At 37.4% G+C, this 22933-nt stretch overlaps 1 protein-coding gene across 4 annotated transcripts in view; it reads right to left on the bottom strand.

Annotated features, from left to right (window-relative positions):
- The window catches only part of LOC149563790 (NagB/RpiA/CoA transferase-like superfamily protein), a 119301-nt gene extending 96824 nt beyond the window's left edge, over positions 1 to 22477 (bottom strand). Inside the window, exons 1-2 of one of the 4 annotated variants that reach the window (XM_089826921.1) lie at positions 22257 to 22477; positions 22036 to 22140 (exon numbers count right to left, since the gene is read on the bottom strand). In XM_089826921.1, the coding sequence (XP_089683047.1) occupies positions 22036 to 22131 (96 nt within the window). In that variant the 5' untranslated portion in view covers positions 22132 to 22140; positions 22257 to 22477. Of the gene's footprint in view, positions 1 to 22035 lie in introns of all 4 variants that reach the window. The other 3 variants (XM_089826923.1, XM_089826924.1, XM_089826922.1) reach the window with 3 other exon arrangements.
- Between the last annotated feature and the right edge of the window lie 456 nt (positions 22478 to 22933).

Below are 22933 nucleotides of genomic sequence, written 5' to 3'. Positions count from 1 at the left end.
AGGTCTAACCTATGATATTAAACAAGATAATTTGCATCATGATATAAATTGTAGCTTACTGCTATATAAATCGAAATGCTATAACAACTAGTAAAGAAATCATATTGCAATTTTTGGATTTTTGGTTAACCACATAACCTAATATAATCTGAAAGAAAGAATGGAGTCTTGCTGGATGCTCAACAACCCGCCTTAGAAAAGATCTTGAACGCTAATTTTCAGTATGAATGTTGCTCACGATTTCAGCAAAACTTCAGTATAACCAGGAATCGTGGAAGGGAAACAATGCAATGGTTACTAATTGATAGAGATATCGGGTGCTATGATAAACATGGTCGAGTATGAAGAAGTTAGGTGCTTGAAAAAGGAAGTCGGGTGCTTGAACATGGAAGTTGGGTGCTTGAAAAATGAATGTCTTCCGCCTCTCTCGACTTCATAATATAAAGAGATAAAATGCCTCTTTGGCTTCCAAGAAGCGTCTTGGCTCTTGGACGCCAAATAAATATGCCAAGTGTTCAATCGGTTTCAAGTAAAGAATTGAATAAATAAGAAAAAGAATTTGAAAAGTTACAAATCAAAAGAATAATATAAACGTATTTATTTACTTGCACGTATATATATTTTATTAATATGGCACATATGAAATGTTTATCCAAGGTCGTACCTTTTAAATATGTATATTTAAATACATGTTTTATCTTAGAAGATTTATTTTATCTTCTTGTACATGCATTTAATTACATGTATTAAATAGATAAAATCTTGTATAAAAATAATGTTATGATGTCACCTTTAATTTATATCTGTGTACATACATAAATATGTATTATAATGATGCAATGGAAAAGTCAACCAAAAACCATTTGAGGTACGCTTTACTTAAGTTAAAATGATTAATATTTTAAATGTTTATTTAATAGCTCATGCATGTCTATTGTGTGTATCCTGTTATGCATTTGCTAGGTCCTCAACCATGGTGATTCACGATTCATACCCGTTTGCCCAGTGATGGTGATGCTCCTGTGCCCAATTCTTTTCTAACAATGCTTCCACCCATTTGGCGTGCTCCCTACAAGGAAATTCTCCACAGTTAAATCATACTACCATAACAAGTTATTAATCATAAATAATCATAACGGCTAACCGCCTTTTCAATTCCATGAATTCATGATAAATAATCAACTAGCATGTTATTTTCATATGAAATTATAATGACTAACCATCTTACCATTTCGCAGGATTATAACAAATTTAACTGTCAACTGACTTCATGTGAACTTCAACAGCTATATGAACATTTTAAATTGGGTCGAAAATTGGGATGTAACATCAAAATAGTCAAATTTAAAGGCTAGCGCAACATCGCTGGTCAAAGAAATGCTAAGTCCCAGACTGCGGCGAGGATGTGAGATAGTCAGTTCATTGGTCATCATTGGATCGCGACCTATTTCTGGCTTAAAGAATTCTCAGTTCCGATGTTGCGAAGAGCATAAAATAACAGTCAAAAGTTTGAATGATCGCAGCCTCGCATGCAGTCAGTTAAACTCTCAATTTTAAGTTGCGAAGTAGCGATGAGGTTAAAATGAAGGTATTCGCATTATTGCAAGTGGTTAACAATAACTCAGGGTTAAGACGGCGAAGGAGTTAAAGCTCAAATGGTTATCGCAATGTCGCGGGTTAAAAGCATTGAATACATTTTTAAGTTGTGAAATAACAACGCTGTTTGATTTAAAAGGTTTCGCTACTTCGCAAGTTTGAAACAACCGTTAAGAATATGAGCAATGATGTTGTGATAAGACATCAAAATAGCAGTTTCGCTAGGTCGCTACAATTAATGAGTTAAAAAGATAAGCTGCGAAATGGTCAAAATTAAAGGTTTCGCCACTTCACAAGGGATTCACTCTCAGTTAGTTTTAATGTTGCGAAGGTGCAGTCATATTTAGTGTGTAGTCATTGCTACTTCGTCGCCGTTAATAAAAGGGAACATTGAGCAGTTGCGAAGTTGCGATAAAGGCTTGAAAGAAGTATTCACATTCTCATAGGTCAACATGGTCAATGAATTAACATAGATGCATGACGACTGGATGAGTCGAGCTGATAACATAATTATCCCAAGAGACAAGGATCTAGACAAAGTAACTGGTGCTATGAAAGCACACAAAGCCAAAGCAATTACTCCTAAAAGACATGATTTCCTGTCATTCTTCCAGGCATCTGCCTTTCTCTCCTCCTTTTTGTAGCCATCTATGGCGTTATGATCAGTCCCTGTAACGGACAATGATTCAAGCTTGTCCTATTTTTAGCTTTTTTTTGTTCAAAGATGCTCTGTGCAGCATTCATCCAATGTAATCGGCCATTTTGAGAAGGCCTATAAATGTAATCTTTTGAAAAGTTAATAAGATCGGCAAAATTTACTTTGGGCAAACCCCTGTAGTTGGGACTACAATGTGACTCTAAGTTCATTTTATGTTTTGTTGTTCATTTAGTCTAAAGTTGAGTATATGGAATGAATGTGTTAATGTTGAAAATTGAATGAATGTGAATGAACTTGGTTTTGTTTCCTTCGTTCAATAGATTGTACATCTTACTCTCTCCAACATAAGCATGTCTTTTATTCTCTCTGTTGTTCATCGTGGTTTGTGTGTTTAGTTTAGTTCATTGCATAAGGAAGCTGGAAACTGGTGTGTGGAGTAGCTAAGAGATAGACAATTCGGGTATTGTCAAAACACTAGCTAACTGTGTAATCCGAGAATTATTTATTTCACCATCTCTTCCTATCTTCCTGTTGTCATAGCTAGTTATGCATGTTTCCATTCTTCCATCTAGGTTGTAATTGATTGCACAGTGAGAGCTAGTCCTCCTTCATTTGCCTAGGTTGTTTGAAGTGTCGAACAACTTGGTTTTTGCCTCTTCTGCTCTCTGGTTAAGAGCACACCCCCCAAAACCCGAAAGACAAATTCATTGCATATCTTGCATTTATAAGGGAGTTGCACCTTTCAATTCAAGGGTCTTTGATAGATTACTACATTGACCCATTTAGTAGTTAACTTCTACTTTTCATAAGCCATCGAGCAAGTTAAGAGTCAAGGTATAAACCAAACAGATAAGGAAGACAAACTATTAACCAACAACTTTTGGCAACTCTACTGGGGATCGAACTCATACATCCTAAGTTTTCTTAAGTAAGTTTGTCTGTGGCTATACTGAGAAACTTAGAGATTATCTCTGTGGCACTCAAATAGTTGAGTTATGCATAACAACTTATGAGAAGAAATGGTGTTGCCGCACGAAGGACAAATCCCCATAGTGCAACCTAATCTTGGCTTCCAAGACGAGCAAGAAGACATAATTAATCAATTGAATACCCTTGCCTGGAAAAGCCGAAAGTCTCACGACCAATATAGAAGAGTAAGCTTCGCCCTCGAAAGAGAGGAAGCCAATGTTGAATATTGGGAGGGAGTATTACGAAAAAGAAGATTAAGAAAAGCGCGCCCATTGTGAGCTAAGATAGTTCACCATCGATTCTACATATATCTGTAACGCTCGTGGTAAAGGGCAAGTTGACCCTGTATTTGAAGAATTGCAGAAAGCCAAATTCCTGATATTGGAAGATCCCCTCAGAAGAGGAAGAGCTTGTTCCTAGGATCAAGTATATCAAGGTATCCATGGTGCTCTTTTTCCGCCACCTCGCCCTTTTGCCTGTATACATAGCCATTCATCTTCGTCTCCTATTTTCCACACTCAAATCCCATCATTGTGCAACACCCTCACTCTTCAGAGTGTAGTTACCCCTACTACTGTCACTTTTCAGGCTATATCAGTAATCCTCCTTGCCTGAATGGTTGTTCCCTGGGGTAATTCTATTGGCTCTTTGCGCCTTGCTACCAATAATGACTTGCCTATAGCTTCTAGAAAGAATATCCCAAAATTCAATGGTGATGGGAAGGTCTTTGCTGACGAGCACATTGCGGCTTTCTTCACTACATGCAATGTCGTTTGTCCTCAACATGAAGATGTAGCAGTGAGAATGTTTGTGGAAACCTTAGTTGACAATGCGGCTGACTGGTTTCAGCACCTTCCAGTATGATGTATCACAACCTGGGACGACATGTGAAACCGATTTGAAGTGCGTTATAAGAGTACAAAGGATGAGCATACTCTCTTGACTCAACTTACCCAGATCAAGAAGGAACCCAGTGCTTATATAAGGGACTTCATTGCTAAATTCAATAAGTTGGTCAATAGGATCCTTGTTGCAAGCAAGCCTACTGCTGATAGTCGGAAGATGTTCTTCATCAACTCCATGCCCCCTAACATAAGCTTTCAAATCAAAAGTGTGCATGTGGCTAATCTGTAGGATGCTCAAACCGTGGCAATCGAATTGGAGAATGATCTGATAGCAGCCGGAAAGTGGAAAAGAGAAATTTAGAGTGGAGCCTCAACAAGCTCTATCCCTGGGATAACTAACAATACTGAAGCAATGCTTCAGAAGCTCTCTAATGAAATAATTTCCATGAAGAGACAAATGGGAAGACCCGGCTCTTTGCTCCAAAAACTATACCAAGACATTCCTTGAAAGCAACACAACCGCAGACCATTGAAATTGTTGTTTGCTCAACAAAAGCTTACTATTGAGGCACCTCCCAAGAAGCAAAATATGTGCCATTTTCATCTACGAGCAAATCATGATGGTAATTCTGCCTAGAAATGAATAGATATAAAAAGCTCACTACTTCTAATGAGCTAACCATCAAGTACCCTGAAAGTGAAGATGATTCTACTCCCTATGGCAACTCTGGAGCATTCTTTTTGGAGTATGAATTGGATTCTGAGGTTGGAGGTGACTGCTTCGCCACCTTAGACCGTGTTGGTTCCCAAAACCGCAAATTGGAATCCTACGAGTCTTGCCAACTCGATGTTGGGATATCCAACCAGTTATGGCCAACTTGACAGGACTGATCGATGTGATCCAAATCCCCTACGCTTCTGGCTTTGCAAAAACCAAGGCGGGTATACCTGATCCTGGATAACAACCTTAGATCCAGGATGTTTATTGTTACATCCCAATTTTTGACCTAATTTGAAATATAGCCGTTGAGAGTCGCATAAAATCAGTTGGCAGTTTAATTTGTTATAATCAGGCGAAATGGTAAAATAGTCATTATGATTTCAAGTGAAGATGACATGTTTGTTGATCGTTAATCACGTATTCATGAAATTAAGAAGATGGTTAACAGTTGTGATTCTTTAAAATGATAATATAATTTAACGGTGGAGAATTTCCTTGCAGGGAGCATGTCAGTGGGGTGGAAGCATTGTCAGAAAATAATTACAGAGGAGCATCACCATCACTGGGCAAACGGGTAGAGAACCTAGCGACTTGGAACAGAATACATCTACGGAACCCACATGAGTTATTTAATAATTAATTTAATTAAAATAATTGAGTTTAAATATAAAATGTATCTCAAATGATTTTAATTTATCTTTCATATTTAAATACGTGCATATAATATAAAAAATGATTTGGCACCATTATAATTTAATAATTTAATAAAATGATGTTTATATGTACCTATAAGATTATAATAATGTTCATAATTTAATAAAGTTTGAATTATAATTATAACTCTATTCTTTCCATTTTATTATTCCTCGCTTTTAGCCAATTAGCACTTGGGTTGGAAATCAATTTAATATTTGGCATTTGGAACTATTTTATAATCTTTTCCCTCTTTGATTGTTTCCTTTTCTCTTCTATGTTTTTAATCGATTTATTACTTGGGGATTTAAATCAAGTTAGATATTGGAAATCGTATAGTTTTCTTGATAACATGTGGAAGCCAAAAAGTCTCTTTGTAATCGTATGCAGCCGAAGAGCCAAACAAAAAAAAAATTATGTTGAGTCTCATAATTGTATTCCGGGACATCTTTTATTTCTCCATTCTTCCTTCCTTCTTATTCTCTACGATCGGTGACTCTCAAAGGACTGAGATCAAATTCCAACTGGTAATGCTACTTATACCATTCTTTCTTCATATTTTCTTTCACCTACCTTGCCGCAGAAATCAGAACAAGAAATGAAGTTCTCCTCCCCGACCATAGAGCCATCTAGGATTTAGCAGAGGCATCACGTAAGACTGCTCCCGTGACATGAATTATTTTTGTATTCTTCTTATGCTGTGCCTGATGTAACTCTTGTAGAATATGAATCATATGCCGTCAATTCCTTCCTGTATTTTCTTTTCATTGCATCAATAGAATATCTTTTGTGTCATCGATACATTAATCTATACCATGCTAATGTTATTCTTTAATTTATGAAAGTGTGTCAACCGAATGTTTTATATTTGCTTTCTCAGATGGAATTCATAGAATTTGTATTGTGCCACTGTTGTTCTTTAATCTATGAATTTGTATCAACCATGGATATGAAAGAAAGAAAAATGAATTTGTGTATAATATTTGCAAATGTGTTTCATAGTTCTTCTTTCTTATTTGTTGTTGGCTATATATTGATAAGAGTTGAGAATAAATTAAATATGTTTTTCAAATCCTTTTCTCTCTGAATGAGTATCCAACCATAGCTGGCTAGGCATGTTTAATAAAGAAAAATTCATTATACTAGTTGTTGCATTCTGAAATGTATATGAGATCATTCACCAAGTATCCCCGAGTATATATCATTTTTGAATTCATTTGGCAGTTGCATTAAACTTGATTGAATACATAAATACACATCAATGCACATTTCTTTTTATATAAATTTCCCAAACATATTCAGAGTATTTGTAACACCGGGAAATTCACCGACAGAGAAGCCTGAAATAGTGAAGAGGTGGAGTTAAACTGCAAGATCGCGGTAGAGGAATCAGTTATGATTAAATTAATTAGTTAATCATTCAATTCTGAAATCTTTAAAGAACATAATTATGTAAACACAAATTGTGAAATGCTGGATGTATGTAATCTTCTTGAATTATTGACATAGTGGTCTACTCTGAAAATTCCAAATACCTGGGACTCACCCGGTTGTGTAGCCAAGGAGAGAGGTGATGAGGTGAAAGAAAGGAATCATCAACAATATGAATTAGTATCAGATATGACATAACAACATTTATCACTTTTAATAAGAATAAATTAATAGCTCATGCATATTCCTATTATTGTGATCTGCTGCCAAGACGTATAATGTGTTATATACCAGAATGCCCAATGGATGGCAAGATGATCCCTACCAATTCCAAGTAGGGAGGACCTTTCTCGTTAGAGATCGTGTGGGGATATGTTGTGGTCTGAGGTTGGGTGGTTAAGCTCTTGACAATGTTTCACCTCTCCTCAAGATGTCGGACATGCGTTAGACAGAGATAAGCTATGCATTCAATTGTTTATCGGAAACAGGTATTATCATTTTTATTTATGAGGTAAGATTAAATTGAATTAATTTATTGTTACCGCTATTTTAAACCTAGATGCAATATATAGAATCGTGGATTGTTTTTCATTTATATGGATATCAAATATTAGTATTTTTTTAACCTTGAGTTAGTGTCACAATTAAGAATCGGAAGGAAAGGAATCTAAAGCCCTAATTGATTCCGTCATAGCGGAAGCCCTAATTGATTCCGTCGTAGCGGAAGCCCTAAATTAAATCCGTGGTAGCAGAAGCCCTATTTGAATCAATGGTATTGGAAACCCTATTTGAATCAATGGTATTGGAAGCCCTAAATGAACCAATGGTAAATGATGCCCTAATTGATACAGTGGTATGTGATGCCCTAATTTAAAATATAGCAGTATTTAACTAAAATTATCATTTGATTTTAAGAGAGCGATAGTCGTCATATGAAATTGTTATACTGTATTTGTGGACTAATCCAGGTGATTGCAAAAGCATCCTTAGTTTGATTTCGATCTCAGTTTTCGAAGGTATGTGGTTTTCAATTTCTATAGTAATTTCATTTGATGGTATTTCAAGTTTTTAGTTAAGAAATTTTGTCTAACTAATTTTTAATGGTAAATCTTATTCACATGAACATGAATGATATAACTGTTTTCTTATGAAACGAAGTAGTAATTGTATTCTTGAGTATGATAGATGTTAATTTAGACCCAGGAAAATCAGATGTTACATTTATAGCAGATAGATTTAATGCACTGATAATTTCTCAAAATGGCAAGAGGTTTAGGAAACTTTCGGGATTGCTTAAGTGAATATAAATCTTCGAAAATATAATTACTTTAATAAACTTGTGAACGCTGAAATAAGATCAAAAGTAGAACATTAAAACAAATAGATATCAAGCCCTTAAAGGAAAGAGACTAGATTATTGCCAGAGTAAAGATTGGGAATTGTGAGCACGTAAATGATCGATGCCAAAATTCAAAGAGGCAATAGAGTCAAAACTATAATCACATACAACTTTATGATATCATGTATATTGAATCTATGAACAACTCATTCATCAAGATGCGACAAATCAATCGTATTCACGCATATTTGAACTAGTCTATGATGTTTTAACCCTTATAGAGACAAAATAGATACAAATAAGGAAACAATCACAATATTTCACAATATTTGTATTTATTGGGTTCAAATAGCAACAAATGATTTGATCCACTTATCCTAACGACAAATTATTTATAGAAAATGAAAGATGCTCATAAAGGACGAACTATATAGTATTTTAACTCTAAAGCAAAATAAAATAAAAATCTTACTGATCATGTTGTAGACAAAATTGTATTGAAGACATTGATATGTTGATGCTCCACTCAACACAACTTGATCTCAAACAACATTCAAAATTTATGCCCAATAGTTCAACATCCACCAGCTTGGTTCAAAATCCAGTCCTTTTCCAATGAAGAAATTTGATAACATATATGCTTCAGAAATATGCAGAGGGTTTTTATATAATATGAGCTGTGTGTATTGTAAAATGTTACTTCTTACACCTTCTATTTATAAACGATGAAAGGGTGCTTGTTAAAACAACACATCCTTTCATAGTACCTAACTACAACTTAACAATTTATAACTGCTCACTTGATATAAAAGAATGTTTAATTAAGCTGTCCGATTTGTCCAAAACACAACCGCTTCCATCTTCACATAACTCCAACAGATTCTAAGAATACATTTGTTCCACCAATAGAATTCAAAAGACAATTAAAAGGATTTTATGGTTTTGACAATGCTCGAAGGTTGCAATAGAAGATGCGAGAAGATCATTCTCTTGCAGCGTATGTCTACTCTGCTTCAACAGTGAGTTATCCTGTGCACATGATGCTTGTTGGGAATAATATCTCCATTGTACACCCTATATACCTGCATCAAAACAAAAACTAATTAGATGTGAATGAAAGAAACAAAAAGTCTTATCCATGTGCTCCTATGAGATGTGGGTATAGAAATCCATGCATGTTTATTTTCCTTTGGAGAGAGCCCTCTATATATCTCCTACTGCAATGGTGATTCTTCTCCCTACAATAAACACATAACAACGTTAAAGGCCAACGATTTGTAACAAATAATATGTTTCATACGCTCGGAGGGCCCTGTGTGGTAACGAGGCTTTTGACAATACTCATATCTTCGACCCTTGTAATTTTATCGGGCTACTATTTCTGCAACGATTGGATGCCCTTATCGGACCCGGTAATTATCACTGAATATATTGAAGGTGTCATAGACTTCAAACACGAGTGTATGCTGTCTGGGTGCTCATTACGTTGTTATAACATTCCTTTATTTATATTTAATAACTCAATGGTATAGTTTGATCTCAACAATCCCCCATTCAATATAGCTTTGTTCCAATCTTCTTTCAATTCAAGTATCACTGCAAATCGTAGTCTTTTTGCTTCAAATTTTACCCTCCAGCGATGGGTTACCACTGATTGACCCACCCTTGCGCTTGATATGAAACACTTTGACATGTGGATTGCTCTTTGTTCCAGACTCTGGTCGAAGTGCCCTGCAAACGGCAATGAGATCATCGTGGGTATGATGAATACTTACAGCGCCGTCATCTAGTTGATACTTTGTTGACTGTGCAGGTACCAAGACAGTCTTGACAGCATCCATTATTGTATCAGGCTTGGTCTTAGATAATAATTATGCTCTGCTACACTTTAGTGTTACTGTACTCATAATATCTGAAGACTCCTTTATTTGCCACAAATTTGAAATGTTATATGCCACTTTGTGTGCTGTTACTGGAGAGTGAAATCTATGCTTCATTCTGAAGGACATGATGGCCTGTACAATACATTGTTAACACTTTCTTGTGCATGCTGCAGATTACAATTCTCTTCAGTGTTTCATGAACAAATTTATGTCAAAATAAATCACCACACAATAAACAAATCAACCTCCTGATTGAAGTCTTTCAGGCTGCCTTCTATTGGCCAGCAATTGGCTGCAGTACAACTATTGCAAATATAATTGAATACTGATTAAGCTCTGATTGATGCTGCTAAGTCCACATGCCAATTAGGATAAAGATGTTTTCCTGTAGTTGGATGGCTAAATGTTTGAAAATATGATTGCTATGCTTATCAATCTCAAATCTGTAGCCTTCAGTTTAACATTCTGCCTTAACCCAGTCTGAAACTAGGAGTTCTTGACAATAATTAGTGCCACTTTGATCTTAAATCTGATATACAATGTACACTGTCACAAGGCTGTATACTTGAATCATCATCCTTTATTTAAAAAAATTAAAAATAATGCTTAAATGGAGGCCCTGATTTTTCTCAAAAAATAGGGCTCCATCAGACGGAATTCAGATGACCGTGGCTACAAGAAGTCAGAGAGAGAAGAACCAGTGAACTCTGTTCCTTTCTGGAACACAGCCACTGGCCCTTCACCAGCTGCAGCTGGAGCATCCACTTCCTCATCCTGGAGGAAAGAGCCATCAAAGTTAGAACCAAGTGGTAAGCATCATTCCTCATTTGATATTATACAATATTGTAAGGATGCTTGTATCCAGGTGTCTCCCCTTGATTATCTCAAAACTCATCCTGCTGAATTACAAAAGCTGGTAAATCATTGCAAAAGTGATGCTAATGCCAAAACCCAGCCTAATGTCAACTCTACCATTAGCAATGACCAGCCTCAATTGGATAGTGGCCCACTAGCTAATGAAGAGCTTATTTTTCCTATGGTCTTCAAAGAAGAAGAGACGTCATTATTGGCTACCTCTCTTGGTCAAAAGTCGGACCCATTTTATGTGTCCTTATACATAAAATGCCATAAGCTTAGTAGCTGCATTATTGATTTTGGAGCCTCTGATAACGTCATGCCCTCTTCAATTGCTCGTGCCCTTGGCTTAACCCTTACCAAAAACTTTGGACGTTGCTATTCCATGGATGCAAAGCAGGTCCCTCTAATAGGTCAAGTGAAAGATGCACAAGTAGCATTGGCTATTCACCCTGCAAAGAGAATGAAGCTAACCATCCTGGTAGCAGATATTTTGGCCAACTATGGTATGCTTTTAAGTAGAAGCTTCTGCAAGGACATGGGAGGGGAAATCAAAATGGATTGGTCTCGTGCCATTATTCCTGTGGGGAATAAGAAAATCAAGTTGGAACCTGAGAAAAAGGCCAAATTCACAGTTTTAAAGTCTAATGATCCTAAGGCACAAATCCTATATCAAGAAATGGAGTTCGAAAATTACATGATGTTCTCTTACTTTGATTGTTCAGAAGAACAACCAGATCCTCCTAGTGATCCAGGGAATTTGGACCCTGGAGTTTGATGGTAGTTGCACTATTGTCGGGTCAAGAGCTGGTGTAGTGCTTGTATCCCCAAGTGGAGATGTAACTCAGCTTGCCTACAAGCTACAATTCAAAAACACCAACAACGCAGCAAAGTATGAAGCCTTGTTGTTAGGTATTATTGCTGCAAAGCAGAGAGGAATCAAAGTTCTAAGAGCTCAAGGAGATGCTAAAGTTCGAGCTCAGTACACTGTAAAGAATGCACAGATCAAGAATTACAGAAATAAGGTCTGGGATCAGATTGAACATCTGGACACCTTCTCAATTCAAGTTGTTCCAAGGGAGTAGAATGCAAGGGCAGACTTGTTAGCCGCATCCTCCTCACTGATACTCCCACATCCGGATTTCACAGACAATCAATACAAGGTCGAAGTCTTGTTCAGGCCGAACGTTCTTGACAACGTTGAGACCTGGCAAGTGTTCAATGATGATAAGCAAATCCAATCTTTCCTAGAAGGATCCGAACCTTTCAGTTACCAATGCTTTGAAGGGAGTGAAAATTCCTGCAAAGATTTCTCACCTGACACCAAGAAAGAGTTGGAGCTAGGAGCCAAACAACTCAAAGGTAACAAGATCCCTTGACACCTTATTTCACTTGAGAAACTATTTGATAGGCATGATGCATTTATCAGAAGGGAGAGGGGAAGAAAAGGTGTAACTTCCGAAGAATATGAAGGGATGAATATTGGCAACAAATATAAACCCAAATTGGTTGATATTGGGAGCAGTTGCTCAAATGAAGAAAGGACTAAAGCTAAGGAATTGCTGACAGAATACCAAGATGTATTTGCTTGGGGATATGAGGACCTAAAGACCTTTAGAAATGGATTCAAGCACAAAATCCCCCTTACACCTGAAGCTACTCCATTTAGACAAACGCAGCAGAATTACAACCCAATGATCTCAGATGCCATCTTTAGAGAAGTTCACAAGATGCTAGAAGCAAGAATTATCTATCCCATACACCATTCAACATGGATAACCAATATTATCCCTATCCGAAAGAAAAATGGGGAGATAAGAATTTGTGTGAATTTCAGAAATTTGAATCAAGCATCTTTAAAGGACAATTATGCCTTGCCCAATATGGATCAATTACTGCAAACACTGGCCGGTTCTGAAATGATGTCCATGTTTGATGGATTTTCGAGTTTCAACCAAATTGAGGTGCACCCGGAAGATCAGTTCAAGACACCGTTCACCACCCCTTGGGGAACATTTGCATATAACAAGATGCCCTTTGGGCTCATTAATGTTGGAGCTACCTTTCAAAGGGCTATGAATTCTTCCTTCGCAGATCTAAAGGATAAGATTATCATTATTTACTTGGACAATCTGACAATTTTCTACAAGAAAAGAGAAAATCATCTGAAGGACTTGGAGAAAGTGTTGAAAAGATGCAAGGAACATGGGATTTCACTCAATCCTAAGAAATCTGTTTTTTGTGTTACCGAAGGTAAACTGCTGGGTCATATAGTCTCCCAAGAAGGCATCAGGATTGATCCTGAGAGTGTTAGAGCCATTCAGCAATTGAATTTGCCAGGAAGCAAATCTAGAGTTAAGTCATTCTTTGGACAGGTGAACTTTCTGAGACGTTTCGTCCCTGGTTTTTCTGAAATTACCAAATGTATTGTTGATATGATGAAAGGAAGTCAAAGTTTCAAATGGAATGACTCTGGAAGAGTGGCTTTCAATCAAATTAAGGACACCATAGCCAAAGCACCTGTGCTGGTACATCCAGATTACACCAAGGAGTTCATATTGTTCTATTATGCCTCAGCCCATACGTTGTCTACAATACTCATGTAAGACAACAAGGAAGGTATCCAAGCACCAATTGCTTTCATGAGTACCCCCCCTTAAGGAGCATGAGTTGAGATATTCTCAAATGGAAAAGCATGACTATACAGTGGTAAGAGCTCTCAAAAAATTTAGATTTTATGTAATGCACTCTCATTCTATAGTATTTGTGCCTAATTCGGCCGTCAAAAGCATATTGACCCAACAAGAGATAAGTTGCAACACTAGAGGTGCATAGATAGCAAAGGTTCAAGAGTATGACATCGACATGAAGCCAACAAAGTTGGTGCACGGGAATGGTTTCTACAAGATGATTCCAGAAAATCAAGACTTGAGCTGAGAAGATGAATCTTCAAGGGCACTAATGGTCAGCCTTCAAGATCCCTGGTTCTCTAACATTGCCTATTTTCTAACTTACGAAGACTATCCTAATGGACTAACATACAAGCAAAAAAGAGACCTCAAAATCAAATCAGCTAAGTATGTCATATATGATGACCAATTGTACAAGAGGGCAATAGATGGGACCTTCCTGAGATGTGTGGATAAACCTCAACAAAAAAGATTGCTTCGTAATTTCCACAATGAGGCCTATGGCGGGCACTTCTCATCTACAGTCACAGCATACAAGATTTTGAGGCAATGTTACTACTGGCCCGACATGTTCAAGGATGCTTGCCAGTGGGTAGCCAAATGCAATAAGTGTAGAATGTTTTCCAGCAAGCCTCAGTTAGTTGCACTGCCACTCAAGCCAATTGTAATAGAAGGTCCCTTTCAGCAATGGGGGGTTGACTTTATTGGACCAATCAATCCTCCTTCCTCTGTTGGTCATTTATATATCATCACTGCTACGGACTACTTCACTAAATGGGTGAAAGCCAAGCCTACCAAGAAAACTACTTCTGAAGTTGTCTACGAGTTCATCAAAGAGAACATTTTGATAAGGCTTCGGGTGCCAATGAAGCTTGTCATGGACAATGCTTCTTACTTTTCTTCTACAGAGATTATAGAATTCTGCTACGACAACAGCATACATCTCAGTCATTCATCAAATTACTTCCCTCAAGGGAATGGTCAAGCAGAATCAAGAAATAAAAACTTGATCAACATCATGAAGAAGTTGATTTCGGAAAACCAAAAGAACTATCACAAAAGATTGCACAATGCGCTCTAGGCAGACAGAGTAACACCCAAGAAGGCAATCAGAATTTCTCCATTTGAATTGCTATATAGAGTTTAAGTCAGTCTTCCACTTCCATTGGAACTATCCATCTATAAACTGTAGCAAGTAATTGAGGATCCTGTATTTTACAACAGCTTGGAGAAGCGTATCATGTACTTGACTAAGCTTGAAGAGGAACGCGAAAGGTTGGTTGATCACATTCCTGAGCATCAGAAGCATGTGAAGACATTCTTTGACAAGAAGGCCAAACCAAGAAAGTTCATGAAGGCCGATTTGGTCTTGTTGTGGGATAGAAGGCACAAACCCAAAGGTATGCATCATAAGTTTGACTCCCTTTGGAAGGGCCCTTTCAAGATTGTGCAAGTAAACCAGAACAATTCTTTCATTCTACCATATCCCTCTGGAGAGATTCTACCATTTTTCTATGATGGCCAAGATCTAAAGTTGTATCAAGTTCCTAATTAAAAGTAGGTAGCACCTGCTGTTAATGTTAGTCTAGGTAGATTTGCTTTGCGTCTTTCCTTGCTTTGTTTGCCTACTTTCCTAGATTAGTGTTTCCTTTCAGTTGTGTATGTAGATTAGCTGCCCGCTGTAATTTGTCGTCCCAGTTGTGCAAAACTAGAGATTTGGGTCCCTTCTCAATCATTTGCATGCCTAAGTCCCTAGTCAAAGCCAACTGTTGTTACATTTTCAGTCCTCCATTCTTAAACTTCCAGGTCAAGTGCTAAGTCAGTGATTCATGTCATGCCTTGGTATAGGTTGTCGTTAGGGTTTCCTCTCTAATCTTTCCCTCTGAGTGGCCTAGGTGGGAATACAAGAGAAATGCAAATGTTTTTAATTGTGCTAGGTGATTAGGATGTGAAGGTTAAGTTAATGCATTCCCTAGATGAGAGAGAGAAACAGTTCTATTCATAAGAAAACCTAACTCTATGATCAAGTGTTCCATTGACGACATGATACGAGTAGCATGAACAGATTATGGGCATATCCAGAGCAAATGGCAGTGAAGAACACAAGGACCAAGGTTAAAGAACATGGTGCAAAACACAAAGAACAAGCTAGAAGCAAGATCAATTGATCTCGATGCAGAGTGAGTACTGAAGAATGTAGATATGTTAAAGAACATGGTCAAAGGTGGCAAAGACCAAAGTTGATCTCAAATTAATAGTGTAAATCACATCTGAATATCTACGTCCAATTTTTGAAAAGATCGCATGATTGCAACTTGGTTTTGGCTTGAAGGATTTTAAGTTACGAAGTAGCAAGAGCTAACCATAGCAGTCAAGGTATGAGCGATCGCACCATCGCAAGGAGTAAGGTTTACTTCATGCTAAGGTCGCGAAGGAGCGAATGTTCTTCATCGCATTGTCACAAGAGTTAACAAATGAGTCAAAATCTTAAGTCGCGAGGTTGCGAGCAAAGTCAAATCAAATGAGTAAGGTGATCGAAGGAAGCATAAGGTGGCAAAACAGTTAAGACTTTTCAAGTCATGACGATGTGAAAAAAAGAACAGAACAATTAAAGATCAAAGGCTATCGCATTCTCGCAAGTAGTTAAGGTTAACCATGAGTTAAGGCAGCAAAGCAGCGAAAGCTCCTTGTCGCAACTTCGCATGGTTAAGTGATGAGTCGGAGTTTTAAGTTGCGAGCTTGCGAACGAGGTAATAGTTAAACTCAAAACGGTCTTCGCAGAGTCGCAAGGCATTAATGTTAACTTTCAAGGAAGACTGCAAGGGTGCAAAAAGGATGCTACGTGTCAAGAAAGCATAAGGTGGACCCACAAGCATCAATACGAAGGATAAATCTCAGCCATTGATCAAGCACAAGATCAATGGCGCCTCTTTCATTTTGGAAAGTTTTCCTGCAAGTACAATCAGCGTATGGTCATAAAGCATAATGTAAAGTGAATTCAACAGTCTCCGAACTTACGACAAGAGGAAATAGCCATGATCTCATCCTCGCAAGGTTTAGGTAGTGGTTAAAAAGCTAAGTTGCGAAGTTGCGGCAAGTGATCATAACAGTCAGATTTAAAGGCTAGCGCAACATCGCAAGTCAAAGAAATGCGAAGTCCCAAAGCGCGGCAAAGATGTGAGGTAGTCAATTCATTGGTCATCGCTAGATCGCGACCTATTTCTGGCTTAAAGAATTCTCAGTTGCAATGTTGCAAAGAGCGTAGAATAATAGTCAAAGTTTGAATGATCACAGCATTGCATGCAGTCAGTTAAACTCTCAATTTTAAGTTGTGAAGTAGCGATTAGGTTAGAATGAAGGTATTCGCATTATTGCAAGTGGTTAACAGTAACTCAAGGTTAAGACGGCGAAGGAGTGAAAGCAAGCAATCGCACCATCGCAAGGTTAAGTGATGAGTTAAGGTTTCAAGTTGCAAGATTGCGAAGGAAGCGGTGAAGTTCAAATAGTTATCGCAATGTCATGGGTTAAAAGCATTGAAGACATTTTTAAGTTGTGAAACAGCAATGCAATCTGATTCAAAAGGTTTCTCTACTTCGCAGGTTTGAAACAACAGTTAAGAATATGAGCAGCGATATTGCAATAAGACATCAAATAGTCATCTCGCTAGGTCGCTGCAGTTAATGAGTTAAAAGATGAAAGGGCCGCGAAGCTACGACATGGTCAAAATTAAAAGTTTCACCAATCTGCAAGGGATTCGCTCTCAGTTTTAATGTTGTGAAGGCGCGATCATATTTAGTGTGCAATCATCGCTAATTTACCACAGTTAACAAAAGGGAACAATAAGCAGTTGCAAGGTTGCAATAAAGGCTTGAAAGAAGTATCTGCATTCTCACAGGTCAACATGGTCAATGAATTAACAAGGATGCACAAAGACTAGATGAGTCAAGTTGATAACATAATTATCCCTGAGTCGAGGATCTAGACAAAGTAACTGGTGCTATGAAAGCATACAAAGCCAAAGCAATTACTCCTAAAAGACATGATTTCCTGTTATTCTTCCAGGCATCTGCTTTTCTCTCCTCCTTTTTGTAGCCATCTATGGCATTATGATCAGTCTTTGTAATGGACAATGATTCAAGCTTGTCCTATTTTTAGCTTTTTTCTATTCAGAGATGCTCTGTGAAGCAATCATCCAGTATAGCCGATCATTTTGAGAAGGCCTATAAAATCTTTTGAGAAGTTAATAAGATCGGCAAAATTTACTTTGGGCAAACCCCTGTAGCTGGGACTACTGTGTGTGATTCTGAGTTCATTTTAAGTTTTGATTCTTCATTTAGTCTAAAGTTGAGTATATGGAATGAATGTGTTAATGTTGAAAGTTAAATAAATGTGAATGAACTTTTTTTTGTTTCCTTCTTTAAATAGATTGTATGTCTTACTCTCTCCAACATAAGCATGTCTTTTATTCTCTCGGTTGTTTGTCATGGTCTGTTTGTTTTGTTTAGTTCATTGCATAAGGAAGCTGCAAACTGGTGTGTGTGGTAGCTAAAAGATAGACAATCCAAGTATTGTCAAAATCTTAGCTAACTGTGTAATCCAGGAATTACTTATTTCACCATCTCTTCCTTTCTTCCTCTTGTAGTAGCTAGTTATGCATGTCTCCATTTCTTGCATTTAGGTTGTAATTGATTGCATAGTGAGAGTTAGTCCCCTTTTATTTGCCTAGGTTGTTTGAAGTGTCGAACAACTTGGTTTTTGCCTCTTTTGCTATCTGGTTAAGAGCACACCCCCCAAAACCCGAAAGACGAATTCATTGCATATCTTGCATTTATAAGGGAGGTACCTTTCAATTCAAGGCTCTTTGATAGATTACTACATTGACCCATTCTATAGTTAACTTCTTTGTTTTCCATAAGCCATTGGGCAAGTTAAGAGTCAAGGTATAAACCAAAAAGATAAGGAAGACAAATTATTAACCAACAAACTTAAGGAGAGACTCTTCACATACCAACTGACAGTCTCTTCAATTTCCCAAAATGTGACTCCTTATTATAATTACAATTACAACTCTTCAAATTTCCATGCCTCAACGCATGTCGAATGACAATGTCATTTAAATATTACAATTTAAACATAAGTGTCCTTTTCAACTAAAGGTGACAATAATGGAAATAACGTCCATATTTCCAGAGATAAAGATCTCTATCGCAGCTACAATCTTCAACATGAACAACATGTGAAATGGTCACCCAGCTAGGTAGTCTATCAAACCTTGATGCGAGTTAAAATATTGCCCACGATTCTCAGAAAAAACTATCCAATTGCAGAACAATACGCGTTTATTTGACAGCAGCCTAGGCATTGACTTTGCCGGTGGTCAATATCAGTTGGTAGAGGATAGAAACCTACGCTACAGCTAGATACTCAAAGCCAAATTATGATGGTGAAATCTAATGATAGGAAATCCCCAGTAGCAAATACTTTGCAGCAGTTGTAAAGAAAAACTCCAAATTCTGATGCAAAATTGTACAGAGATATCCTGGATTATCACATTCCCTAAACCCTTGCCCAACAACAGATAAAATTGGGCACAAAAATGAATATTAAATTCTTCAGCAAGCAAACACTTCTCAGCCACAGGAAAATATAGTATGAGTAGATACCAAATCCTCCAATAGATAATTAGTCCTCAGCCATAGTTGATACAGAAGAGGAAGCTCCAAATTCTCAGATCAAAACCATTATACTTCAGCAATGTAATTGATTTTACCAGATCTAGAAACCCTCACAAGAGACAAATAAAAAGCAAATAGATAATTGGATGCCCAATTCTCATAATGGGAGCCATATTTATAATCTCAATTGTGCAATTTAGCTTCAACTAGACATCTTTCACTTAAAAGTCTTTTTGTTTTATACTTAGGCACATAATATGATTTATTAATTTCCTTTGGCTCCCAAAAACGACCTTTTCAACCATATCATGATATTCTGACGCACAAGGCTATTGTTTCTTGTGCCCAAAATTTTTGAACTTTTCAACTTGGTTCCAACAAGCTATGACACTAAGGTGGCCAATGTACAATATCAACAAAAATAGCAACCTCAGCATAATTAGTTGAATAATAATAATGCACCCCTCTTGTGAAAATTACTGAAGAAGCAACAAAAATGAAATCTCACAACACAAGAGCAATCCTAATGAAGAAAAATGGTGAATGAACCTAACGGGTGGCTTACTCAAAATAGACAATCCCTCCAAGACTCTTGGAGCCCAAACCAAAAGCTAAAAATAAAAACTGAGAGCATCACTCGACTCCTCTAACTCATCTAAAAGCTCATTGAAGCCAACTGTTGACTTACTATAAATAGTAAGTCTCTCAAAATGGAGCCAAACTCACCACAAGCCACTCGAAAATCTAATAACTCCACAACTGAGACCCTCAAATCCCACTGTCAACTTACGAGGGTCGAGACAATGAGCTGACCAAGCCAACTGCAGGAACTTGCTAAAAATGGGGACATTACATATAGCACATGCCATTACACACTGATTGCAATTTTTGACCTCATGAAAACTAGTTTCCTTTCATGGTGCACTAATAGAGATCTTACATTGCAGATATTGCCTTGAAGATTTCAGTTCAGCTCAATTTGTATATCAATGCTGCCCCCCAACTGTCCTTCTATTGTCATCCCTGTCGTACCCAAATTCAAGCCCTTGGTCTCCCTGTCCCCAAAACACATCCCCACTTCCCCTCATCCCCTCATTGGGAAACTCTGTTCAACTATGGTATTTTGCTGTCAACTTATAATGTATCTTAAAATATAAAACCACATTCATATCCCCAAATGTAAATATATTGATCACTTCCTAGATTACCCTAAGAACCCAGAAAGTGAAAAGCTCTCTAAACATGACTAAAAGGTGTAGGATTTCAGAGGATTCAACAAAGGCAGGTACCAACACTGAATTTATGCAGATTGCTAGGACATAAATTACCAAGTAAAAAGACTTGATGGAACTTGTCTCCTATTAGAATATTGATAGGGCGTCCAATGACCTTGCTGAAGCAGAAGCTTTACTACATGATCTTAGGTTGGCACTAGGTAATAGCTGCCTCAATTTACAAGCGTTATTCCAATATAATCGTGAATGAAGAAAACTGAAGGTGAATCCCCACGCTGGACACTAAATGCAACCATTTAACTTTCAGAAATAATTTCCATCTCCAAAAGATTCAGATCATCTCTTAAGCACGTGTTTAAAAAATTGAAATAAAAATGGCAAATATTTTATCCAGTTAAGGAATCCGCCTAACCATGAAGTTAAAAAGAGCCTAAATGCCCTGTAGAATTAAAACTCTTGAAGAAGTATGTAACGAACTTAAAGGTCATCTATAATTAAAAGGCTATACTGAAACATATAGTTTTCTTTCATTTCGAAAGGTTGGAAAAACGATATGATATTAATATTCTTCAAAAGTCAAAATGACCGTTTTACGCGGCACATTAACTGAAAATCTGATCAATTATTAAGTTAGCTGGAAGATATGCTGTTTTCCACGTTGGGTAGAGATTATTTAACAAATTGGTGGTCTACAGCATCCCCGATAACGATAACCTACAATATTTTTCTATCCAATTCTGTGAAGCTGTCTGGGGCAACCTGGTATGGTAGCAGAAACAGCCTGTTATATGTTTCAGAGGGAGCTTTGATGAAACTAAGGCTGGGATTTATCAAGTTAGCTAAGAGCTGGCATACAAAAATTATCGGCGCTCGGATAGAATTACCACATTACATCCGGATAATGCTCCATTTCCTGTTTTGAGTGTGTCATTGAATTTTCTACGAAAAAGTTCCACGCAGTGGCCCTCTGGTTTTTTGTGGCGTCCTTGATAGTGTTCTGCTTCAATTCTTGTCTGGTGGACCGCTGTACTTGTTCATTAAGATTTTATTTGTTTCAATTTCCACCAAGACTGGCTTGAATTGTTTCGACGGCTTATCTTCCATGGTAGGTCCAATCTTGGGTTTAACTTTTGGATATATAAATTCTAGCCGGTACACCGAAAGTAAGTATTGCTTATCAAACCCAAACCAGTTAACAGATTCAGCTAAGCTCCAGAATGTTCATTCAAACAAATATCAGTCCTCGTCTATGCCAAGAAATAATTGAGCCACATATTCGTCGCCCTCCGTAACTGGAAAATGCTCCGAAACGAAAAGATATTGGAAGACAAAAACAAAATATCAGACGAAGGCTTCTCGGGAAATTTTAAAAAAATCTTAAAACGGGTGGCGGTAGCTCATAATCATTAGGAATGGTTAGGGTTCCAGAATAAAGAATGTGGTACCTGGTCCAAAAGCTGCAGACGTCCCCGCGAATATCTAATCGACTGCAACGTATTATCGTGGCCACTGTCCTTATCAAACGAAACTTCTCCCGCCATTTGCAAAATCTGCAGAATTTAATGTTTAATTAAAGATCAGCAACAAAATTCTCTTCCAGTGGATGATTTTAATAAATATTTGAAGGGTTTCAACAATCCGCGTTAACTGAGAAAAAAAAAATTACAGGACTCTTAGGAGCGTCGGGTCGAATCTTCTCTCTTACATGAAAGAATTTAACGTTTACGAATCGGACCCATGATTTAAATGGGCACGTTGATAAAACTAGCAGTTGCACGTTCGTATGCTTAGTGTAATGTTTTATTACATTGTATGATAACAATTGTGAACATTAATGTTTTTGTAGTTGCTTTGTTTATGTTTATGTTGATTCATACAGTTTAAAGTACTAAATTGTAGAAGAAAGATAGATAGATAGATAAAAATTTAACATCCACGAGGCCAAAAATAGCCTATGGGACAACAAGACAACTGTTCGCCTCTTGTGTATACTAATGATGAGCCCCCCCAATTGCTCAATGTACTCTTCGTTGAACAGGTTATGCCAAGAACTGTCACATATAGTATCCGCAAACTTATCCCTGCTATCCTTGTAGGCCTCACATTCTAGAATAAAGTGCTGTTCAGTTTCCACTTTCCCAGAATTGCAAAATCTGCAAATTCTCTCTTCCCAAGCCTCCTTCGGCCTCTTCCAACACCCGGTCTCACAACGAAGTTGGTGAGAGTTGGTTCTCAACTGAGCAATAAGAATTTTAGCTCTCCAAGAAATGTTGGCTCCTATGTACACTTTTTCGAGTTGATCACAAGTGGGGTTGAACTCATTTATATAATATAGTTTCTTCC

The sequence above is a fragment of the Cupressus sempervirens genome, chromosome 4, assembly GCF_028749045.1.
Source record: "Cupressus sempervirens isolate cs-2001-9-10 chromosome 4, ASM2874904v1, whole genome shotgun sequence".
In the NCBI taxonomy this organism is placed as follows: Eukaryota; Viridiplantae; Streptophyta; class Pinopsida; order Cupressales; family Cupressaceae; genus Cupressus; species Cupressus sempervirens.
The sequence above is the reverse complement of the archived record's forward strand: the minus strand, read 5'-3'. Positions and strand labels throughout refer to the sequence as shown.